This window comes from Notamacropus eugenii, chromosome 5 (genome assembly GCF_028372415.1).
Source record: "Notamacropus eugenii isolate mMacEug1 chromosome 5, mMacEug1.pri_v2, whole genome shotgun sequence".
In the NCBI taxonomy this organism is placed as follows: domain Eukaryota; kingdom Metazoa; phylum Chordata; class Mammalia; order Diprotodontia; family Macropodidae; genus Notamacropus; species Notamacropus eugenii.
Window position 1 is genome coordinate 414488767 of NC_092876.1, and position 25478 is coordinate 414514244.

At 37.1% G+C, this 25478-nt stretch overlaps 1 protein-coding gene across 7 annotated transcripts in view; it reads left to right on the top strand.

Moving 5' to 3' along the window:
• Positions 1 to 25478, top strand: part of BACH1 (BTB domain and CNC homolog 1) — a 61654-nt gene that overhangs the window by 4031 nt on the left and 32145 nt on the right. The window contains exons 1-3 of one of the 7 annotated variants that reach the window (XM_072614808.1): positions 8160 to 11265; positions 21930 to 23422; positions 24058 to 24357. In XM_072614808.1, coding sequence (XP_072470909.1) covers positions 24121 to 24357 — 237 coding nt within the window. In that variant the 5' untranslated portion in view covers positions 8160 to 11265; positions 21930 to 23422; positions 24058 to 24120. Of the gene's footprint in view, positions 1 to 8155; positions 23423 to 24057; positions 24358 to 25478 lie in introns of those variants that run through there. The other 6 variants (XM_072614806.1, XM_072614809.1, XM_072614810.1 and 3 more) reach the window with 6 other exon arrangements.

Here is a 25478-nt window from a genome sequence, read left to right on the forward strand (position 1 = left end):
TTGGATACTGGGGTGAAGTTCATTGGTCCTGGCTGGAGTAGTTGAGATAGGACCACAGTGCTCCCTGGAATCTTCCCCCCTCGCTTCAATCTTGGATTGGGATACTGAACTGAGCTTTACTCCTCTCTAGGAGCCTCGTCCTCTGTGAGAATGTTGAGTTAGGAATCTCTCTTATAGGCTCATAGGGTAGTAATTTTAGAAGATTTTACAATCCTTATTCCCTGGTCCTGCAATTGCACTGCCTTCTGTTGTAGTTTCAGACTGGAATACTGCCTTGTCTGCAGTCTTGAATGGATTGGAGAAGATGAGGGTCTAGGGCTGCCATAATCAGTTCTTTCCTTTCCAGGAAGATAGGAATCCTGTATGTACTCTGTGCTTTTCCTCCACTACTTCCTCCCAGTTCTGTATGGGACTGCAGAGGTAGAGCATTGTGTGGCTAATTTAATTTTCATTGCTTTCCAGAATAGTTGATCTAAGCTACAGATCTACTTCAGTATATTACTGTGTCTGTATTACCGTAGCATACAAGGCAGCTAGGTGGTGAAGTGAATAGAGTTCCAGCCCTAAAGTCAGGAAGATTCATCTTCCTGAGTTCCCATCTGGCCTCAGGCACTTACTGGCTGTGTGACCGTGGTCAAGTCACTTGACCCTGTTTGCCTCAATTCCTCATCTGCAAAATGAAATGTAGAAGGAAATGCCAAACCACTCAAGTATTTTTGCCAAGAAAAGCTCAAATGGGATCCCAAAGAGTCAGACATGATTGAAAAAAAGAACTGAAATCTTATGGAGACCACAGATACTGTTACAGTACCTTTAGGAATTAAAATGTTGAGATAAAAAAGCAGTTTTGTGCTTGCAGTTTAAAAGTCACTTTTCAGAAATAGCTTGGTGTGAAATACCTCTCCCTACAAAATCAGGGACAGTGTGTATGTGTTATTTGTGACCTATGAGAATCTATGAACAATCCCTTGAAAAGATGGCTTAATGTGGAAAACTTATCCCAATGGAGTCATAGAGGTGTGTGTGTTTGGGGTTTTTTTAAAATCTGTGATAAATGAAAATTTACTTGATTGTGAAGAGAGACTATTAAGATAGTGTGAAGGGATTATTTCCTGCTGGGGAGAAGCTAACTTCAAAGAAAGAAGAAGAAAAGGTCTTTTTTTTCCTTTGGAGAAAATTTAATAGCTGAAGACTGGGTTTTTGCAAGTAAAGAAAAGTCAACTGGCAATATAGTCAGGATTTTTATGGTGAAACAGGCTGTGACATTGACCATAGCCAAAATATTAAATACCCTTGTTATAAATTTCATTGGTTAATAATTTGTAATTTTAGCATTTCTTTAAATATATTCCCCTCTCCAAAACAAAAGTCAAAAGCCCCATATCAAAATACTCTTAGCAGCAAAAACTAGAAACAAATACATGCCCTTTCTCTGAACTACGTTTGAACAAATTTTAGTCCACGAGTGTAATTGAGTATTGAGAAAGGACATTTCTCTAGCTCATTCAATATTAGTTGTTACCAATATGAATTATTGTATAATCAACTGGAGTACCTGACAAGGAAGTGTATTAATGAGAAGTAAATTATTCTAGCATACTCTTAGATAGCCATGTAGCTAGGGAGCATAGAATTTATTTATAGAGAATGAGTCAGGTGACAGGCTGAGATTGGGTGAGCTACAGCTTTGATCAGACAGCAGACCAGTAATGCCTTGTCGCATGTCAGGCTATACTTTTCTCAACCTGCTTCATGTGGGGGTTGTCGATATCTCCAGCCTGCTTTTTTATCTGTTTCTGTATTTTCAAATTATTATCCAGAGTTCTAGACTAGTGCAGAGTTATGCTAGGATCTTTTCTTGTTAACAAGATTTAAAATTTCTTTCTCATTAATCTGCTTGAACCTCTATTTTAAATAAATATTTAATAAACTGGAGAAATTTCTCTTCCCAGTAGTAATTTCTAATATCTCTATGTATCAAATCCCTTTGTCTCTTGTGATTAAATTAATATATTAAAGTTAATGAATGTATGTTTTGGTAACAGTGAATTCAGTATTTTTTGAGATAGCATAGCTAGAGTAAACTTCACTGTGACAATAGAAGATATTTCTTGTGGATATAGAATTCTACCATTCAGTTCATTCAAGATACTGATTAAAGTCTTAAGTTTCCTTTATGCATTTGTCTTCCAGGAAAGAGTTAAGTTCAGTTTTTCAGGAAATGTTATTTTAGTTCTGTTTTCTTTCTCCTTTTCTGCCATCATAGGTACCATTTTTTTCAAAAATTACGCAACTTCATAGGATTTTCTTTATAGTATTTCTTCATAAAATAACAATTAAGACAGTTATATCAAGAAAGTATCTCTTTAGTTTTGTCTATGTATTCTCCAAATACTTCTTATTCATTCTCATAGATGAAAGTTACTCCCCACTCTCACCACATGGTTTCTTTATGAAGAAGCCCTTCACATCAAAGTGATTGCCGCTATAGTTCCAAACTTTTTTCTTTGACATTTTTAAAAAATTAATTTGTTTTCAGTTTTCTGCAATCACTTCCATAAGTCTTAGATTTTCTCCTCTTCCTTCCTCCCTCCCCCCCTCCTCGAGACAGCTTGCAATCTTATATGGGTTCTATACATATACTCTTATTAACCACATTTTCACATTAGTCATCTTGCATAGAAGATTTAAAATGAATGGGAGAAACCATGAGAAAAATCAAAACAAAACAATAACACAAAATATTCTACTTCATTCTGCGTTCTGATTCTGTGGTTCTTTCTCTGGATGTGGATGGCATTTTGCCTCCATTGGGAATGTTTTAGGTCCTTGCATAGCTGTGAAGGGCTAAGTCTACCAGGAACAATCCTTGCACACTGTGGCTGTTACTGTGTGCAGTGTTCTTTTTTGTTCTGCTCCTTTCACTCAGCATGAGTTCATATAGGTCTTTCCAGGTTTTTCTGAAGTCCTCCTGTCCATCATTTCTTATAGCACAGTAGTATTCCATTACATTCATATACCATAATTTATTCAGCCATTCCCTAATTGATGGGCATTTCCTTGATTTCCAGGTCTTGGCCACCACAAAGAGAGCTGCTATAAATATTTTTGTACATGTGGGACCCTTTCCCATTTTTATGATCTCTTGGGGATTACAGTCCTAGAAGCGATATTGCTGAGTCAGAGGGTATGCACATTTTTGTAGCCCTTTGGGCAGAGTTCCAAATTGCTCTCTAGAATGGTTGGATCAGATCACAGCTCCACCAGCGTGTATTAGTGTTCCAACTCTCCCACATCCTCTCCAACATTTATGATCTTCCTGTTCTGTCATGTTAGCCAATCTGATAGGTGTGATGTGGTACCTCAGAGTTGTTTTGATTTGCATCTCTCTAATCAAAAGTGATTTAGAGCATTTTTTCATATGACTATAGATAGGTTTAATTTCTTCCTCTGAAAACTACCTGTTCATATCCTTTGACCATTTGTCAATTGGGGAATGACTTGTATTCTTGTACATTTGACTCAGTTCTCTATATATTTTAGAAGTGTGGCCTTTATCACAGACACTAGTTGTAAAAATTCTTTCCCAGTTTTCTGCTTCCCTCCTAATCTTAGTTTCATTGAGTTTATGCAAAAGCTTTTCAATTTAATGTAATCAAAATGATCTGTTTTGTACTTCATAATGTTCTCTGTCTCTTGTTTGGTCACAAATATCTCCATTTTCCATAAATCTGACAGATACACTATTCCTTGCTCCCCTAATTTGTTTATAGTATATCAGTTTTTATGCCTCGATCATGTATCCATTTGGACTTTATTCTTGTATATGGTGTCAGGCCTAGTTTCTGCCACACTTGTTATCCAGTTTGTGTCTTGTGTACCTAACCTATTCCACTGGTCTACCCCTCTATATCTTAGCCAGTACCAAATGGTTTTGATGATTGCTGCTTTATAATACAATTTGAGATCTGGTAGGGCTAGGCCACCTTTGCTAGCATTTCTTTTCATTAATTCCCTTGATATTCTGGACCTTTTGTTCTTCCAGATGAATTGTGAAATTATTTTTTCTAGCTCTAGAAAATAATTTTTTGGTAGTTTGATTGGTATGGCAGTGAATAAGTTATTTAATTTAAGTAGAATTGTCATTTTTATTATATTGGCTCGGCCTACCCTTGAGTAACTGATGTTTTCCTATTTACTTAAATCTGACTTTATTTGTGTGAAAAGTGTTTTGTAATTGTGTTCATATAGTCCCTGGGTAACATTTTTTTTGTGGGATAACTCAGTAAATCAGGTGCTAGTTAGCAGGTGAAGAAAGTGGGAAGAAGGGCCATCAATTGTGGACTTCTCCATTACCTTTACATTTGGTATTAATGATGTCATTTGATTTTGCTCTTTTCCTTCAAGCATTTGATATTCTGTCATATTTCAGATACATTTGAAAGGGTGAGTTTTTTTTATTTTTAAAGTTTTTATCAATATTTGTTTCTTAAATCATCAGTTATCCCAAGTATCTTTCCCCTTTTCTTTCCCCCTTCTAAAGAGTTATCCCATGTAGTAAATAGCATTTTTAAAGAAGAAAAAAAACTGCACAATTGATTGATAAATTGAAAAAGTCTGAAAACGTGCAATGTGTAACACCTGTATGTTACTTTATTTGCATAATTCCAGATTGCTTTTCAAGATGGTTATACCATTTCACAGCTCCACTAATATTTGATTGTGCCTGTTTTTCATTCCACAGCCCCATCAGCATTGGTTATTGCAATTTTAAGTTACCTTTGCCAATTTGCAGGATGTGAGGTAAAACCTTGGGGTGGTTTTGATTTGTATTTCTATTTTATTAGCGATTTAGAGTATTTTTTTCATATGAATACTTTAAATTTCTTTTTTTTCATAACTGTTCATGTATTTTCATTACTTTTCTGTTGGGGAGTGGGTATTAGTCGTGTGTATGTGTGTGTGTGTGTGTGTGTGTGTGTGTGTGTGTGTGTGTGTGTGTGTGTGTGTGTGTATATGTATAAAACAAAGATTTTTTTTTTCCCTTCATTCAGCTCCTTCCCTTTTTATCTGTGGTGTGTGTATATATGTTTTAGATATATCCAAGAACTATTTATAGTAATTTCCTTTTTATCCTAGGTACATTAATTTTCTCTTTGCAGAAGCTTTTCAGTTTCATGTAGTCAGGATTACCTATTTTTTTTTTTGTAATTTCTTCTATCTCTTGTTTGGCTAAGAATACATCTCCTGTTTACAGCTGTCAAAGGCATATGATCTCTTTCTTTTGTAATTTTATTAATAGTGTCCTCTTTAATATTAAGGTCATATATTCAGTTAGAATTTATTTTGGATTATGGCTTAAGGTGTTAGTCTAATTTCTGTCAGATTGCTTTTCAGTTTTCCCAGAAAGTTTTTATTTTGTTTTCCTGAGGTAATTATGTTTTCTACTTTTTTCATTTTTCATGATTTATTGAGTTCCATTATTTCTAATTGTCCCTTGTGTGGTCTCTTCCCAAGTTCTTTCTATTTTTTAACCAATACCAGGAGATACTGGTAACTTTTGGCTTGTAGTATGATTTAAAGGCTAATATTCTAGACCTTTTATTTTTCCAAATGAATTTTATTATGAATCTAGTTCTCGAAAGTATCTCTTTGGTGATTTGTTTGGTATATCATTAAAAGTGTAAGTTAACTGTGATTGTATTGTCATTTTTATTACTTTGGCATAGTCTAGTCATGAGCACTGAATATTTCTTTAACTAGTTTAAGTTCTTTATTTCTTTAAAAAACACTGAAGTGAATCTATCCAAGTCTCATGCGTCCTTCGGCAGATCAATCTCCAGATGGTTTATGTATTTTGTAGTTATTTGGAATATTTCTGTTATTGTTTCTTGGGTTTTATTATTAATGAATAAAGAGAATGTGGATATTGGAGGTTTGATTTTGTAGCTGATGCTGTTGTCATGAACAGTTTTGCTGATTTCCTGGGGTTTTCCAAGTTCGCCATCATATCAGTAAACATCTCTATGCCTTTAATTTCTTTTTCCTGTTTTGTTGATGTTCCTAGCATTTCCAGAATTAGATAAGAGTGGAGGTGCGGGGGGAGGTGCAGGCATCCTTGTTTCGTTCTTCTATTTATAGGAAAAGATTCTAGTGAATTCTCATTTCATGTTTGCTTTTGGTTTTAGTTAGATGCTTTTTGTGATATTTTTTATAAGTTCCCTCTATGCCAGTATTTTGTAGGGTCTGTAGCATAAAAAAGTTCTGCACTTTGTCAGAGGCTTTTTCTGTATCTCTTTAAGATGATCCTGTGGTTTTAGATGTGGTTTTTAATGTGAGTATGTGGATTGTTTTCTTAGTGTTCTTGCATCTTGCATCTCTGCTGTGAATCTCACTTGGTTATTAACAAATGGCTTTTTGAATAAATTTCTGTAGTCTCTTTGTTAGAATTTTATTTAAAGTTTTTGATCCAATATTCGTTAATGATATTTTTCTATAGTTTTCCTAATGTGTTTTCTTTCTCTGGTTTAGATGTTAGGACTACATTTACCTTGTAGAAGGATTCTGGAAGAGTGTTTTCTTACTCAGTTTTTGAGAATAATTTTTGAAGTATGGGTTACAAAGTGTTCTTTAAAAATTTAATATTCTCTTTTGAATTGATCAATATCAGGAATTTTTTTCTTTGCTAATTCCTTTACAACTAGATCTATTTCATTTTCTGAAATTGGGCTATTTAGGATCTCTATCTGGTCTTTTGACAGTTTGATTATTTTATATTTTTGTGGGAGGTAGGAGTCTGCAACTGGAGTCAGAAAGATGGAGTTCAGATCCAGCCCTATTATGGACATCACAGTAGAAGTACCTCTCTGGGTCAGTGTGAGGATCAAATCAAGTGATAATTGTAAAGCACTTAGTATAGTTCCTGGTACATAATAGTGCTATATAAATGTTAGCTGTTGTTATCATCATCATTAATCCCTCTATTTCTTTTGTGTTCTCAGTTTTGTTAGCATAGAACTTTGCATAATAGGTTCTGATTATTGTGATTTCACCTTGCTTGTTTGTTTATTGATTTAAATTTTCTCCCCCTCATCTTTTTTAATCTAATTAGCTAAAGGTTTATCAGTTTTATTAGTCTTTTCAGAGAACCATCTTTTAGGTTTATTTAACTTACTTAACACACAGTGTAATGTTTTTTTTCCCCAATTTATTTCCCTTCTAATTTTTAATATTTCTTTTGTTCTTAATTTTGATCTATTTGTTGGCTTTCTAATTTTTTTTTAAATGCCTTTTCAGTTCATTAATCCTCTTATTTTTTTTAGTGTATGTTTGTAGGAATATGACTTTCCTCTTGAGCATTTCTTTAGCTGCATACCAGAAATTTTGATGCACTGTTTCATCATTATTGTTTTATTTTGCGTAGTTCCTCATTGTTACTGTGATTTGTTCTTTGACTTATTATTTAGGATTTTATTGTTAAAAAAAAATCTCCATTTTGGTTGATAGTTTTTGTTTGTGATGAACCTACTATTATTTTTATTGTGTTGTGGTCCGTAAAGGTGTATTGAATATGTTTGCCTTTTTACATTTGTTTGTAAGGTCTCTGTGCCCTAGTATAGCGAAAGTTTTTGTAAAAGTTCCGTGTGGAACTGTGAAATCTGTATATCTTTTCCAGTTCCATTTAGAAGACGTCATAAAACTTTTTACCCTAATTTCCCCTTCAATTTGTTCAGTTCCGAATTTTCTCTTTTGTTTCCTTCTGTTACTCTTACTCAGAACAGAGAGTGATATTGATATTTCTATCACTGTTGGGTTACTTTACAGTTGGGATGCCAAGGAGCTTTTCTGTTAATTACTTGTATTGGTTTATTGTCTATTTTTCATTTCAGCATAATATAATTTCCTCGTGTATCCTCTTTTATTTTGAATATTTGCTTTTGCATATATTCTCATAGCATGATTTGCAACTCCTTTTTTGGATTCATGTAATGCGTAGTAAATTTTTTTCTATCACCTCAGTTTAGTTTTGTGTATGTCTTTGTGTAAGCAACAAATTATTACTGGTTTGTTTTCTTTTCCAGTTTTTCACTTTTTTTGTTTTATTGGTTCGTTTAACATTCACATTTAATGTTATGATTAAGACTGTATTTTTGTCCATTTATCTTTAATATTGTTTTTTCAAGTTATGATTTTTCCCCTCTGTTGTGTACACAGTTACTTTAACTTAATCTTTTTTTAAAGGTTGCTCTATTCCTGCTTACTCTCTTTCCCTCACCCTCTTATCCCTCCCTTCTTGTTTGCTATTCTTCCCCTTTTGGTGTTTTGCTTATTTCTTTTTTCATTCTTGCTTTTTTCTGGTCCTTCCCGTCTCCCCTTCTTTCCCCCCTCAGTTAAACATGTAGCAGGCATCTTTCTTTCTACCTCTTCACCTAGTCCTGTTCCTTACTTTTTAAAATTTCACTTTTTTACATCCCTTTCCAGAGACACTTTTCTCTCCCTTTCTTCCTTATCATCTTCGTTGTGTACTCTGGACTTTCATTCTCTGGTTCATGACCCCTATAATTATCTAGTCTGTTCTAGTCTCTGATTTCCTCTTGTGATCCAAACTTCCAAGTATCCATGTTAGGCTTTCCCTCTAGGTTTGCTTTGTATAGTTTCCCTCTTCTCACTTTTCTCTGAGAGTGAGTGTCCCTCACTTTCAGAAGAATTTCAGTTCTCTTCACTCTTAGACATTGCTGATCATGTAGCCCACCTCGCTGGTGGTCTGTATTCTCCCTCAAAATGAAGCAAGTAATCTTTTCAAACACCAAATCCTCCAGACCACATCTCTTTTTGTGTTTTGTTCTCCCTGATATTAGATGAATGTTATTGGGAGATGGACTTGACCAAGTTACTTGTGAACTTCAAAAAGTCAGAAAAGCCATCAGAAGTGCTCTTTCCTCTTCTCCCTGTCTTATGCTCCCCCAGCAGCCTAAGTCAGTGATATGGTCATTGGAGATTAGTAGCAGTGACAGACAACAGAAGGTATGCAGACAGATGTGAAAAGAGATCGCTATCTTTGTCACAAAAAAGTACTTTCTGTGGACTCTTGAAAGATACTGTTCCTCATAACCCAGCAGAGCAATAGAAGAACTTCATGAAGACTCCACAAAAAGCTTCCCAGCGTCAGAAGTTTTGTGTGCCTTACTACTACCGTTGTACACTGAGTTTGAGCCCATTTACTCCAGGGCCTTTGTGTTTGTGCCAGGGAGTGAATGCACTCCCAGTTTGGGGGAACTGGTTGGTAACAGCTGCTCTGTAACATACCTTCTTGGTCATCCTGTTTTCTAAAAGCTAATAGGTTTCAGCTGATAATGGGCCACATACCCACGAGATGGCTTATGAGTGACAGTGGTGTCGTTCAGTTTGTCGTATCTGATGTTTCATGACCCTGTTTGGGGTTTTCTTGGCAGAGATACTGGAGTGGTCTGCCATTTCCTTCTCCAGCTCATTTTACAGTTGAGGAACTGAGGCAGATAGAGTCACATAGCCAGTGAGACTGGATTTTAACTCAGGTCTTGACCCCAGGCCTGGCACTCTATTGTGCCATCTAGCTGCCCTGAGTGACAATGTTAGAAATTTCATACTCTTATGGTTGCTCCTGGAACATAGAGGGGAGTTAGCAAACCTACTTCTCTACTTGAGTGAGAATTGGGAAAGTGTATCAGGAAAGGTATGCTATATGTTTTGTCTGGGATAATTTTGAGGGGCTTCTAATTTGTAACTCCCCACTGGGGACTTTCTTTACTGGATACTTTGTTTTAAGGATCCATCAGAGAAAAATTAGTATTTTTTCTCATTTTGGTTTAGGCTGAAATTATACAGTATATTTACAAGTCAGGCCAATTTGCGTGCGCACACGCGCGCGTGTGTGTGTGTGTGCGTGTTTGTGTGTGTGATGACTTTCATTTGAGTACTAATATACTAAAATTTTTTGTGTCAGTGTCCCCATTTATTCAAGATCACCCCACTGCTTAGTCCCACATTGTCTTTATAGTTGGTGGTATGGATTTTGTATTCCTAAAATACTGATGCCTACTGGTCTACCTAGCATGTGGTTTTGGCTTATTTTGAATCTTGCTTTGGATTCATTTTTCTTAAGCTTTGAATGGAACCTGCTCTTCCTTTTATCAACTTCAGATTGACCTTGCAGTGGTCAGAAATCTGTCGGCAAAATTTTGGGTGTCTTGTTATATAGATTCTTGAGGAAATTTTGCCTAGACCTGCAGAGACACATTAATGTAGGGAGAAATTTTGTTGCACCCTTTGTAGAAAAGGACACATAGGGATTTTGTTGGGACTTCTAGTTAGATGACCTTATGTGCTGAGAAAACTGCATCTCAGACAAATTGGTTTCTCCTGAAGTGTCAGGGTGATCTCTGGTCCCTAATCCCTGTGGGGAGAATTCTGCTTGTTTTGGGAATTCAGTTAGGAACTCTGCCTGCAAGCTGACTTAGAAAATTACAAATTAACATTAGCAATGTTTATTTTATTTTTATTTATTTTGTCAGACATTTATTGTATTTTTTCTTTTTTGTCGTACATTTACCAATTACTTTTTAATCTGCTTCAGGCTGTACTTAGAGAGTTTTGCAGTTTTGTGAGTTTTGACACCTCTGTCTTTAGAGCAAGCTTCTTACATTTTTTCCCACTCCAGACCCCTTTTCACATTTTGGCAGTTAGTTGGCCTTGTGTGGCTTGAGGGAATTCGCAGTGTAATGTGCACATGCTTTGTGTTTAGAACTAAGGTTGCAATGAAGTTGTTTTATGCAACATGGGCTGCCAGAAATAGCTCAGATTAACTACGACTTTGATTTTTAATTAATTTTTGGTCATTGAATGTCACAGAAAACTTTTACTGTTGCCAGATGTTTTGCAACCCCATAGAGAGGTTGTGACCACAGTTTAAGAAGTTTGGAGGACTAGGAAGCCTTACCATTAAGCTAGAGTAGCCTCTAAAACTTAAACTATTAAACTGAGTCAAGAGAAATGCTTCATGAGTCTTGCCCCACTCCCCAGCCAAACAAATCCTAGCTTTGTTATCTTTTAGTGAAGAAGTAGCCTGATCCATATTGTGAGAGGTAGGAGGGGATAATTATTGATCCTGCTCATAGGAGCCTAATAGAGCCTCATCAGAACATAAAACTGCTGTGAAATATTGCTGATGGAGCATTTCACATTTCCCTACAGGATTGTCTAATCAAGTGGACAAGTTTGATCGTTTTGGTGAGTTTCTTTCTGATACTGACATTTCCTATGGTTTTAACCACTGCCATTCCAGAGACATTGTAAACTGCTAGTTCACTAGCCTTAAAGGACTTATAACTTTGGGACTCACCAGATCATCACCAGTTCTGGACACATCCACTACTTAAATATCTTAGAAAAAGAAATTCAACAAGCCGTCAGTGAAGTCCCTAAGAAAGTTTGGCCTGGACCAGATGGATTCACAAGTGAATTCTACCAAATATTTAAAGAACAGCTAATTCCAATTCTATATAACTTCTTTGGAAAAATGGGAGAAGTCTTACCAAATTCTTTTTACAGTACAAATATACTGATATTTAAACCAGGAAGAGTCGAAATGGAAGCAAACTATAGACCAGTTTTCCTAATGAATATTGATGCAAAAATTTTAAATAAAATTCTAGCAAGGAGATTGCAGCAATATATATTACAAAGGTCATACACTATGGCCAAGGTGGGATTTATACCATGAATGCAGGTCTGGTTCAATATTAGGAAAACTGTCAGCATAATTGACGATATCAACAACAAAACCAACAGAAACCATATAATTATCTCAATGGTGGATGTGTCTCAATAGATACAGGAAAACAAAATGCCACATTCATTCTTATAAAAAATACTAGGAAGTATAGGAATAAATGGAGCTTTCCTTAAAAAGGTAGGTAGCAAGTATTATCTGTAATTAATAAGACAGAAGCCTTCCCAGTAAGATCAGAAATGAAGCAAGGAGACCCATTATCACTATTATTTAGTATTGTACTACAAATGCTAGTATAGCAATAAAAGTAGAAAAAGAAATTGAAGGAATTAGAATTGTTAATGAGGAAAAAAAACTATCATTCTTTTCAGGTATACTTAGAAAATCCTGAAAATCAACTAAAAAACTAGTTGAAATAATTAACAACTTTAGCAAAATTGCAGGATACAAAATAAACCCATATAAATCATCAGCATTTCTGTTTGTTACCAGCAAAGTCTAGCAGCAAGTGATAGAAAAAGAAATTCCATTTAACATGATTATAGACAATATGAAATATTTGGGAACATACCTGCCAAGAAAGCCCAGGGATTCTATGAACACAATTACAAAACTCTTTTCACATAAATAAAGTCATTTCTGAACAGTTGAGAAGTACCCAATTGAGTATTGAACAGTACCCAATTGCTCATGGGTAGTATGAACCAACATAATGAAAAGGACAATTCCGCTTAAGTTAATTTACTTACTTATTATTTAGTGCCATACTAATTAGACTACCAAAAATTATTTTATAGTTAGAAAAGATTATAAATTCATCTGGAAGAACAGAAGGTCAAGAATATCAAGGAAATTAGCGGAAAAAGAAGAAAAACATGAAGCAAGGTGGCTTAGCCATGCCAGATCTCAGACTGTATCACAATGTCCTAATTGTCAGACCAATCTGGTACTGGCTAAGAAAAAGAGTGGTGAGTCAGTGGAATAGATTACGTTAGGTTTGTAAGACACAGTAGTAGATGAGCATAATTATAATAATAGAATATATAAAAATAATAGAAAATGAAACAATAAAGCATTTGATAAACCCAAAGACTTCAGCTTTTGGAACGAGAACTCACTATTTGACAAAAACTGCTGGGAAAACTAGAAGTAGTATTGCAGAAATTAAGTATGAACTAGTATCTTACATTATATAACAATATAAGGTCGAAATAGGTACATGATTTAGATGTAAAAGGTGATACTATAAACAAACTAGGAGAGCAAGGAATAGTTTACCTGTCACTTATGGAAGGGAAGAATTTAAGAGCACACGAGATAAAGAGCATTTTGAGATGAATTATTATTATATTAAATTAAATACACAAACAAAACCAATCAAGCCAAGATTAGAAGGAAAAAAGAAAGCTGGGAAACAATTCTTATAGGAAATGCCTCTGATAAAGACCTCATTTCTCAGATACATAGAGAACTGAATCAAATTTTTGAGAATAGAAATCATTCTTCAATTGATAAATGGTCAAAGGATGTGAACAGGCAGTTTTCAGTTGAAGACAGAGCTATGAGAAACTGCTCTAAATCATTATTGATTAGAGAAATGCAAATTAAACCAGCTCTGAGGTACTTACTGCCTCACATCTATCAGATTTGCTAATATGACAGAAAAGGAAAATGATAAATGTTGGAGAGGATGTGGAAAAATTGGGACATTAATGTGCCTTTGGTGGAGTTGATCTAACTATTCTGGAGAACAATTTGGAACTATGCCCAAATGGTTATAAAACTCTGCATACCTTTTTAACCCATAATACCACTTCTAGATGTGTCCCCACAAGACACACGTAAAATGAAAGACCTATTTGTACAAAAATATTTATTTATAGCAGTTCTTTTTGTGGTGGGAAAGAAGTAGAATTCAGGGTATGCCCATCAATGGGAGAATGACTGAATAAGTTGTGTTATGATTGTGATGGAATACTATTGTGTTTTAAGAAATGGCAAGCAGGATGCTTTCAGAAAAACCAGACTTACATGAACTACTGCAAAGTGAAGTGATCAGTACCAGGACAACCTTGTATGTAGTAAATGCAATTATTTTATGATGATCAACTGTAAATGGCTTATTTATTCTCAAGAATACAATGATCTGAGTTCCAAAGGACTCATGATAAAAAATGCTGTCCACATCCAGAGAAAGAACTGAAGGAGTCAAAACATACTGTTTTCTCTTAACTTTCTTTGTTTTGGTTTGGTTTGTGTATTCTTTTACAACATGACTAATGTGGAAATATGTTTTGCATGATTGCATATGTATAACTTGTATCAACCTGCTTACCATCTCAGGGAGCATTGGGAGGAAGGAGAGAATTTAGAACTCAAAATTAAGAAAAAATTGTTATTACATGTAATTGAGAAAAATTAAAATAATATCTTAAAAAATAATCCTAAAATTCCTTTGTCAGATCATAATCTGTTGACTTTTCACTTCTTTTGTACTTGCTTACATAGCTTCATTTGCATCATGACCTCCAATTTTTTATTATTTTTTTTAATTTTTTAATTTTAATTAATTTATTTAACTTTTAACATTCATTTTCCCAAAATTTTGGGTTCCAAATTTTCTCCCCATTTGTCCCCTCCTTCCACCCCAAAACACCGAGCATTCTAATTGCCCCTATCACCAATCTGCCCTCTTTTCTATCATCCCTCCCTTCCCTTGTCCCCATCTTCTCTTTTGTCCTGTAGGGCCAGATAACTTTCTATACCCCTTTACCTGTATTTCTTATTTCCTAGTAGCAAGAACAGCACTCCACAGTTGTTCCTAAAACTTTGAGTTCCAACTTCTCTTCATCCCTCCCTCCCTACCCATTCCCTTTGAAAGGCAAGCAATTCAATATAGGCCATATCTGTGTAATTTTGCAAATGACTTCTATAATAGTTGTGTTGGGTAAGACTAACTATATTTCCCTCCATCCTATCCTGCCCCCCATTGCTTCTATTCTCTCTTTTGATCCAGTCCCTCCCCAAGATTGTTGACATCAAATTGCTCCCTCCTCCCATTGCCCTCCCTTCCATCATCCCCCCCCCCCGCTTATCCCCTTCTCCCCCACTTTCCTGTATTGTAAGATAGGTTTTCATACCAAAATGAGTGTGCATTTTATTCCTTCCTTTAGTGGAATGTGATGAGAGTAAACTTCATGTTTTTCTCTCACCTCTCTTCTTTTTCCCTCCAGTAAAAAGTCTTTTGCTTGCCTCTTTTATGAGAGATAATTTGCCCCATTCCATTTCTCCCTTTCTCCTCCCATTATATTTCTCTCTCACTGCTTAATTTCATTTTTTTAAGCTATGATCCCATCCTCTTCAATTCACTCTGTGCTCTGTGTGTGTGTGTGTGTGTGTCTGCGTGTGTGTGCGTGTGCATGCGTGTGCATGCGTGTGTGTGTTATCCCACCCTGTACCCAGATGCTGAATAGTTTCAAGAGTTACAAATATTGTCTTTCCATGTAGGAATGTAAACAGTTCAACTTTTGTAAGTCCCTTATGACTTCTCTTTGCTCTTTACCTTTTCATGCTTCTCTTCATTCTTGTGTTTGAAAGTCAAATTTTCTTTTCAGCTCTGGTCTTTTCATCAAGAATGCTTGAAAGTCCCCAATTTCATTGAAAGACCATTTTTTCCCCTGAAGTATTATACTCAGTTTTGCTGGGTAGGTGATTCTTGGTTTTAGTCCTAGTTCCTTTGACTTCTGGACTATCCTATTCCACGCCCTTCGATCCCTTAATGTGGAAGCTGCTAGATCTTGTGTTATCCTGATTGTATTTCCACAATACTTGAATTGTTTCTTTCTAGCTGCTTGCAATATTTTCTCCTTGACCAGGGAACTCTGGAATTTGGCCACAATGTTCCTAGGAGTTTCTCTTTTTGGATCTCTTTCAGGTGGTGATCTGTGGATTCCTTGAATACTTATTTTGCCCTCTGGTTCTAGAATCTCAGGGCAGTTTTCCTTGATAATTTCATGAAAGATGATGTCTAGGCTCTTTTTTTGATCATGGCTTTCAGGTAGGCCCATAATTTTTAAATTGTCTCTCTTGGATCTATTTTCCAGGTCAGTTGTTTTTCCAGTGAGAAAAATCTTCCATTTTTTCATTCTTTTGGTTTTGTTTTGTGATTTCTTGGTTTCTCATAAAGTTATTAGCCTCCATCTGTTCCATTCTAATTTTGAAAGAACTATTTTCTTCAGTGAGCTTTTGAACCTCCTTTTCCATTTGGTTAATTCTGCTTTTTAAAGCATTCTTCTCCTCATTGGCTTTTTGAACCTCTTTTGCCAATTGAGTTAGCCTGTTTTTCAAGGTGTTATTTTCTTCAGCATTTTTTTGAGTCTCCTTTAGCAGGGTGTTGACCTGCTTTTCATGCTTTTCTTGCATCTCTCTCATTTCTCTTCCCAGTTTTTCCTCCACCTCTCTTACTTGATTTTCAAAATCCTTTTTGAGCTCTTCCATGGCCTGAGACCACTGCATGTTTATTTTTGAGGTTTTGGATGCAGAAGCCTTGACTTTTAGGTCTCCTCTAATGGCATGCATTGTTTTTCCTCATTTGAAAGGAAGGGAGGAAATATCTGTTCACCAAGAAAGTAACCTTCTGTAGTCTTATTTTTTTTCCCTTTTCTGGGCATTTTCCCAGCCAGTGACTTGACTTCTGAGTTTTCTTTCCACACCCCCCACGTCTCCAGATCCGCCAGCGCTTGGGGGTCTGAGACTCAATTGCTGCTTCCCAGCCTCAGGGCTTTCGGCATGGGCAGGGCTGCTATTCAGCGTGAGATTAAGTTCAGGTGCTCAGGTGGGGGCAGGGCTGCCACAAGTGGCTCACTTCCCTCAGGGGGTTGATGAGGAGACCTTCAACAATGGATCCGAGCTCCTGCCTGCTTGGGGAACCCTTGTCTGCTGCCGCCCCCTCTGCTGCCTCCCGAGGGGGCCTGAGTTATGGGGACACCCCATTTCCTTCTCAACCAGCCAAAGAGACCCTCTCACCGACCCTTGTCACCTGTGGGTGGAGGGACCTGCATGGCCGCTGGAGATTCCATCCCTGAAGCCCACTCAGGTCTGCTCCTCTCGTTGCCACGGCCAAGGCAGGGCTGGGCTCCACTCTGGGTATGGTGTGCGACGAACCTTTCGCGTCAGGTTTTCAGGTCTCTCTGGAACAGAAATCTCATCCGCTCCGCTGTTCTGTGGCCTCTGCTGCTCTAGAACTTGTTGGGAGCTCCTTTTCACAGATATTTTACAGGCTGTGGGTTTGGAGCTAGCATATGTGTGTCTTTCTACTCCGCCATCTTGGCTCCTCCCCTTGACCTCCAATTTTTTGACCCCTCAGTTCTTTTCCAGGTTATCTCCACTGTCCTAGCCATTGTCTCCTCTTCTCATCTTGACCTCTTGGTGAATCAGTTCAACTCTACATTGTTCTTTTCTCTCGAATTCCTAGCCCACTTAATGTATCACTGATTATGCCCAGTCCAGCCTCAGCCTTGGTTTTTCTCCTTTTCCTTTTCCTTCCCTTTACAAAACTGTACTTTTTGTCCAAACTGTGATATCCAGACCCTTGACCCTTCATTTGTCTCATAGGCCATCTCCCCTGCACTAGTCATTCATTCCTTTTCACTTTGACCCCTTTGTGAACCACATGCTGTCCTCTTCTCTTGAATTCCTACTCCTTTCACCATATTGCTGATTATACCCAAACAAGTCTTTGTCTTGGTTGTCTTGGATCACTCTTAAAATCCATTGCCTTCACTCCTACACACATGCTGCAGAATGAAGTTGGAGAAAATAATGCAATCATTCTGACTATAACAGGCCACCGCAAATTTATGTTGCACCATCTCAAATGGGCCCTCACTGCTGCTAGGCAATGCTACTTGTACCTCTCTTATTAACTCACGACCCATTTATCCACAGTGGCTCTTACAAACCTTTTCATCCTTCTTATACCTTTCTATGGCTCACCCTCCCTCTGCACTCTAAGCCTAGAACTTTGTCTCATATTTTACAGAAAATGATGAGGCCATCCACTGTGAGCTATCTCTTCTTCTCCCTTCTCCTCCTTTCACTCAGATGCCTTGTGCCGCTTTGCCCTCCTTTACCTGTTTCTCATATGATGAAGTCTCCTTATTCATTAACAAGGCTAACCCCTCTACTAGTTCAAAGGTTCCCATTCTATCTTATCTTCTCCAGCAGATTGCTCCCTCTGTCATCCCTACTTTTTCTGAGTCATTCCTTACTGCCTACAAACACGCCCATGTCTCCCTCATCCTGAAAAAATGCTCACTTGATCCTTTTAATCCTAGTCAACTATAACCCTATTTTTCTTCTGCCATTTGTTGCTAAATCCTCAAAAAGACCATCTACAGTAAATGTTTGTGCTTTCTCTCCTCTCATGTCTTAATTCCTTATAATTTGGCTTTTGACCTTATTATTCCACCAAAACTACACTCTCCAAAGTTATCAGTGATCTCTTAGTATTTTGTATTTGCTCCTGGAGATAAATAGGGAACACTGACGTTTATTAAGTGACCAATTCAGTGACCGTTTCTCAGTCCTCATTTTCTTTGATCACTCTCTTCTTGATAATTTCCCCTTTGTGATACTACTCTCTCCTGGTTTTCCTCATAACTATTTGATCACTCCTTTTCTGTCCCCTTTGCCAGATCCTCCTCCAGATTACATCCTCTAACCATTGTTGGCCCTCAGTGTTCTGTCCTAGACCTTTTTCTCCTTTTATACTATTTTACTTAAATATCTCATCAACTCTCATGAAATTTAATTATCATCTCTACACTGATAATCTATGGATCCTTCCCCACTTTCTCTGCTGACCTCAATTTTTGCATCTCCAGCTGCTTTTCAGACATTTTGAACTGGATGTCCAATAGACATTTTAACTTCAATATATCCCAAACATTTCCCTCTAAAACCTTCCTCACTCCTACCTTCCCCATTACTGTACAGCACCGTCTTCCCAATCTCTCAGGCTCCCAACCTAGAAATCACTCTGGATTCCATCACTGTCTCTCCCCTCCACCTCCTCCCATCAAAGCTATTGCCAGGGCCTGTTTATTTCTCTTTTGCAACATCTCTTGAATATAACCCCTTCTCTTCTCTGACATTGCCACCATCCTGTATTGGGACAGAAGTCTTCATCATTTCACACCAGAACTATTTCAATAGCCTTCTGCTGAGTCAGTGTGCCTCGACTTTCCTCTCTACAGTCTATCCTCCATTCAGCCAATGAAGTGATATTTCTAGAGTGCAGTTCTGATTGTGTCATCTTCTACTTCATAAGCTCCAGTGGTTTCTTGTTTACCTCCAGGAGCAAATACAAAATACTCTGGCATTCAAAGCCTTTCACAACCTAGCCTCCTCCCATTTTCCCCATCTCCTTATACCTTACTCCCCAAAACTTGATGCAGTGACACTGGCCTCCTCACAGCTCCACAACTAAGACACTACATCTCTCTGGCTGCCCTCTGCCTGGAATCCTTTCCCTCCTGTGCTGTGACTGCTGATCTCTGTGGCTTCCTTTAAGTCTCAGATAACACCCCACCTTCTACAGAAAACTTTCCCTAACCGTTACTTCTTGATTCCAGTGCCTTCCCTCTGTTAATTATTTCCTCTTTATACTGTATGTAGCTTGCTTTGTATGTTTGTTTGTATGTTGTCTCCCCTATTAGATTGTAACCTCCTTGAAAGCTGGCATGTAAGGGAATGTAGGGTGTTTAGGGAAGACTAGTACCTCTCATATGAGAGCTTTCCAAGTGGCTTTCCACTTTTCTACCAGATTCATCCAACTCTTACCTGTGGCTCTAAGAAGCTATATAGCATGTGCAGTGGCTGCGCCCTGGTAAACTCTTGGCAGATGGGCTAAATCAGGTTGAGGGTAACTGAAGGGTCTCAAACCCTTTGGTGAGTTTTAGCCTTGAAAGATGAACAGCTCTTCTTGCGAGAGAACTCAGTGAGTGTCACTTCCAAATAGCAGCCTTCAGTGAAACAAGTCTGGAAGTGAAAGCCAGCTTACCAGCTGGATATTTTTTTGGAGTGGCTGCAGGTGAAGGGGAACACTGTTAAGCTAGCATAGGTTTTGTAATCAAAGCTAATATTGTCAACAAGTTTGTATTCCTGCCAAAAGGAGCGAATGATAGCCTTATGACAATGCCATTGCCACTTGCAGGAAAGCTCCATATGTGCATATGTTCCCACCATGATGAATCCTGATGATGTCAAAGAAAAACTTTATGAAGATGTGGAGACCCTCATCATCCAGCAAGCTTATTACTCTGGGGGACTTTAATGTAAGAGTAGGCACAGACTATCAACACACAGTTGGCATCAGTGGAACCAAAAAGGAGTAGACAACTTTCAGAGCTTTGGTGTACAACATTACATTTACTCATCTGCCAGAAAAGTGGCAGACATCAAGAGTGGTTCGATGAAAATGATGGGGAAATTCAGATGCTGCTAAAGAAAAAATAAGAACTACAAAGGATTTACCAGAAGGGTAGTTCATCTATCTTTAAGAAGGTAGCATTTAACTCCATCAAAAGTAAAGTACAAGTGAAGATTAGAGAGATACAAGATTCTTGGCTCAGTAAGAAGGTCATTGAAATTCAGTTTTACACTAACAGTAACAATGCAAAGCACTTTTTTGATGCTCTGAAGGCTGTTTATAGGCCAAAGACGGTAGTTCATCTCAACTACTCAGTGCTGATAATGCCACATTGATTAGTGATTAAGGACGTGATCCCAGACATAATCCCACTACACTTCTGTAGTGTTCCCAACAGACCCTCATCAATCAATGCTGAAGTCTTTGAATGCTTACTTCAGGTTGAAGTCAGTCCCTCTCTGGCTGAATTTCCAATTGAAGAAGGTGCCATTATGCTCCTCTTTTTGGCAAAGCACCTGGTGCTGATTCTATTCCAGCTGAGATTTACAAGGTAGAGGGACCATTGCTCATACAAAAGCTGACTGCAATTTTTTGAGTTATATGGCAAGAAGAGGTTATCCCCCAGGAGTTCAAAGATACATTGTCCATTTCCATAAAGTTAAAGGAAATAGATTGTCCTGTGACAATCATACATTGTCTCTTTCTTAGTCATTCCTGGTAAGATTCTTGCCAGAGTCCTCCTTAATAAGCTAATCCTTTGCCTGTAGATAGGCATTTACCTGAGAGCCAGTGCAGTTTCAGAAAGGGCTGAGAAATGGTTGATATGATGTTTACTGCCCAACAACTCCAGGAGAAATGCCAGGACTAGAACAGAAGTCTGTATACAATGTTCATGGTTCTGACCAAAGCTTTGGATACTGTTAGTCATGAGGGCTTGTGGAAAATTATGGCAAAATTTGATTGCCTGGAGAAGTTTGTTGGTGTTGTATATCAGTACCATGACAGCATGCTTACGTGGGTTCCGGATAATGGATGATACTCTCATGCTTTCCCAGTCTCCCAGGGAGTGAAGCAAGGTTATGTGCTCTCCTGCTTTTTAGCATAATGTTTTCAGAAATGTTGTCAGATACCTTCAGTGAGGATGAAAACAGCACTGAGGTTAGCTACCACACTGACAGTAAATTATTTAACTTGAAAATGTTACAAGCCAAGACTAGAATGGAAGGAGAATTGGTGTGTGAGGTTTCACTTAGTAGATTGCATACTCAAGGCCAACTGAGACTGAGATGCTACAAAGTATGCATTTGAAATGGAAACACAATCACACTCCGCAACTTAGATTTTTTTTTCTGTGGTGATGCTCAGTTCTCACGGACAGATCCTCTGTCAGAGTCCTTTTCTTTATTCTCATACTGATGGTTCTCATGCCCAAGGGCTCTTGCAGATCTCTCTCTCTAGTTTCTTCACAGCATAAATGACAGCTTATTGTCCCTTCTAGATAGTAGAACGTGTAAGAACAGTTCCTGTGGTGGGTACATACAATTTTACCTTTGCTCCAAATAAAATCTCTGAAATCATCATACTGTCTCAGGATGACCAATGGGATAGTGTTTATTGCTGTTCATGAAGGAGAAAAGACCTATACAGTCATAATGGTGTGTTTTCTACACTAGTTTTGGGTAGAAAATATGGTGCAGATGAATAGCATTTATTTGCCTCTCTTCCCCTAAGGAATGAAAAGGAAAAGGAAAAAGATATTCTGGGTAGCCCCTGAAGATTTCTGAGAATGCTTGGTAGAGACTCCCCAAAGTACTCTATCACGTTGAAAACAACCTTGAAATTCAAAAGTGGTTTGCCATTGACCAAGCAAGATTGTCCAGAAAGTAAAGCCCTGAACTCTGTAGCTGTGATCTGTAGCAACTTCTTCATGGTAAACTTTGTTTATCAGCCATCCAGTGTCAGGTATGAAGAATTTTTTCTCGGACCAGTGGTAAGTAATGGTCACTAACAACATTATCTGACCCTTGAGCAAAAAATTGCACTTGAACATAGCCATGCCAATCATGTATGCCACATAGAATGCCAACAAATGATATTGTGCTCCAGATCCCCTAACACCACCACTTTAAGAAAAGGTAAAATCATACTTCTGCTTCATAGCTATGTAGGTCTGTGTATCTTGCATATGAAAGCATAACTTAGAGATCATTTTTGTTTTTCTCATACAATTGCATGAGCACAGCTCACTTAACAAGGCTAATGAAGTATATACTATTTTAAATCTGGAAAGGACCCTCCCTACACATATGTACACATACACATGTATATGTGTATGTATATATGTGTGTATATATGTACGTGTGTGTGTATACATACACACATACATGTGTATTCTGTCCTATATGGAAAAAAGTATGGCTACGACCCATGCTCAGAATTCTGATTTTGTCTCAGTTTTGTTTGCCTGGTTCTACTTGTACTTTGCTCTGTATCGGTTTTTATAAGTCTTCACAACTTAACTTTAATTGTGCATATTTATTTCTTTCGGCTCTATAGTGTCCTCCTACATTATATGCCACAGTTTGTTCAGCCCATCACCGATCAGTGGGCACCTACAATTTTCTCCTAATTCTTGGCTATCACAAAAAAAAAATGATACTATACATTTTTTATGTATGTTAACTTTCTCCCTTTGCTTTTGACCATCTTAAGGTCTATATTACCAATAATGTTATCCTTGGGTTATCCTTAATAACTTTTCTAACATAATTCTAAGCAGTTCACAGCTTGTCCATCAGAGTATTAGTGTGTTTTTATTCACAATCTCTCCAACATTTACCATTTTAATTTTTCATCATTTTTGCCAGTCTCATGAGTATGATATGAAACTTTAGAATTGTTTTAATTTGCATGTCTCTAAGAGCATCATTTCATATGGTTTATAGTTTGTATTTCTATTTTGGAAACTAGGGCCTCATTTCCCAAAATGACAGGGTTTGTATCCTTAATTTATGTAACTCTAGAACAGAAAGACATTATTACATGATTACCCTGAATATTTCTTCCCATATTTTAGATATTGTGGGAAATATTTGATATATGTGCCTGTTCGATTTCATTGTAGATTTCATTTATTTCTATAGGTTTTGGTGAATAATCACAATCTGATTTTTCCATCTGTGTAAGGTGTTTATTTCTCCTTCCATTGTTCTCAAATATCTAAGGTAAAATCTGGGATTTTTTGTGTGTTGCCTTCTTCATGCCATCTTGAAATTACAAACAGGGCAGCTAGGTAATGCAGTGGATAGAGAACTGGACCTGGAGTCAGGAAGACCTGAGTTCAAATCCAGCCTCAGACAGTGTCTGTGTAACTCTGGGAAAATCATTTAACCCTGTTTGCCCCAGTTTACTCATCTGTAAAATGAGCTGGAGAAAGAAATGGCAATCCACTCCAAATATCTTTGCCAAGAATATCCCAAATGCAGTTAGAAAGAATCAGACATGAGTGAAATGACTCAACAGCTGATGTTTTCTTTTTGTATTATAAATTTCTCATGGTCTGTCAAGATATTTAAGCACACGATTAGCAGATTTTTTTGCTGAGGATTAATCATTTCATCCATGAATTGTTTTCCTCTAAACTTTTGAGAATAGTTAGAAATGTAATTTTTAAAAGTAACCTTAAATATAGTAATAATTTTCTTTGAATATACATTTGGGATATACTTTCATTGAATATACATTGAATTTATTATAATATACATTTTACTGATATCTTGCATGATAATCTTTGGTCCTTAAGTTTTTACAGTCATTCTGGATTTAATATTTTATGTAATCTTGCACATTTCTTTCATAGGTTTAATGAAGACCAGAGAAGTATGCTTTCCATTGAACTTCATACCATCATTTGCCATAGAAAATGTCCCTAACTGAGAATAGAATGGTTTTTGCATATGAATCTTCAGTACACAGTACCAATATTCTTTTGAGCCTCGATGATCAAAGGAAAAGAGATTTTCTTTGTGATGTCACTGTCGTAGTGGAAGATCAGCAGTTTCGTGCTCATCGTTGTGTGCTTGCAGCATGCAGCAGTTACTTTCTGGCAAGAATTGTTGGCCAACCAGACACGGATCTTATCATTACTCTTCCAGAAGAGGTAGGAGAGCCAGACGTTTCTATAGCATGTAACAATGAATTTATTTTTAGTCATTTAGGGGCCAAGTCAGGACTTGTAAAATTATGTAAAATAAAGATTGATGTTAGCCACCCATGTGAGAAGCATTCCTAAATGTACTGATTACTCATTTTTTTAAGATTGTATTCAGAATCATAGATTCTTGTACACGTGAAATATCACAGCACTTGTGATTTAGAGCTGGAGGGGGGTTACTTCAGGTTGTCTAGTCTAACTCTTCTCATTTTACAAATGAAAAAAAATTACAAGCCAGAGATGTGAAATAATTCATACAAGTTCATGTTGCTGAGAAGTAGCAAAGCTGAGATTCAAAATCACTTTTATCACATTTGTTATTCTTTCTATAATATTACAGTTTCTAATAAAGAATTTTGCATTTTCAAGTAGGAAAATGACTCTTAAATTAATAAAACATACACTATTCACCTCCCAAAACCTTGCCAAAATGACTTAAAAATAATCAAGCCAGTATCTATGTATGTAGAGGGTATTAAGGAGTTGAAGAGGGAAGTTTATAGACTTAGGCTTTATGATTTCCAGAACCCCCATGCCAGTGGAGGAACTTACTTGGGTATAGCTCATGAAGTAGCTAGTTCTCTGGATAAACTCATTGTATCTCCCCATTGACCTAGTGCATTGTTTTTCATATAGGGGTTATGATGTGATTTCAGTGGTAGAAGGAGTTACCATATGAGAATACTCCTTGTGTAGTTCAGTACCTTTTCTGGAGCTTATAATTTTAGAGTTGCCTTAGAACAGCGTTGTCAAACTGAAACAGAAATGGAGGCCACTAGACGTAGTTCTAAAATGAAACGTTATTTATGTTTTATTGTATTTTTATTTATTTTGTTAAATATTTCTCTATCACATTTTAATATAGTTTGGGTGGAACTTGAGAGTGTTGTGTTCATCTGCAGCCTAGGCCCTTCTGGCTTAGAGCACCAAGGAGTTTAGGGTTACATAGCTTGTTAATGTTTCAGAGGTAGGGCTTGGACTCAGGTCTTTCTGGCTTAGAGGCAGTGCTCTTTATCTAGTATGCCTTCTTGCTTCTCATCTTGCAGTAGGAAGCATTTAATAAAATA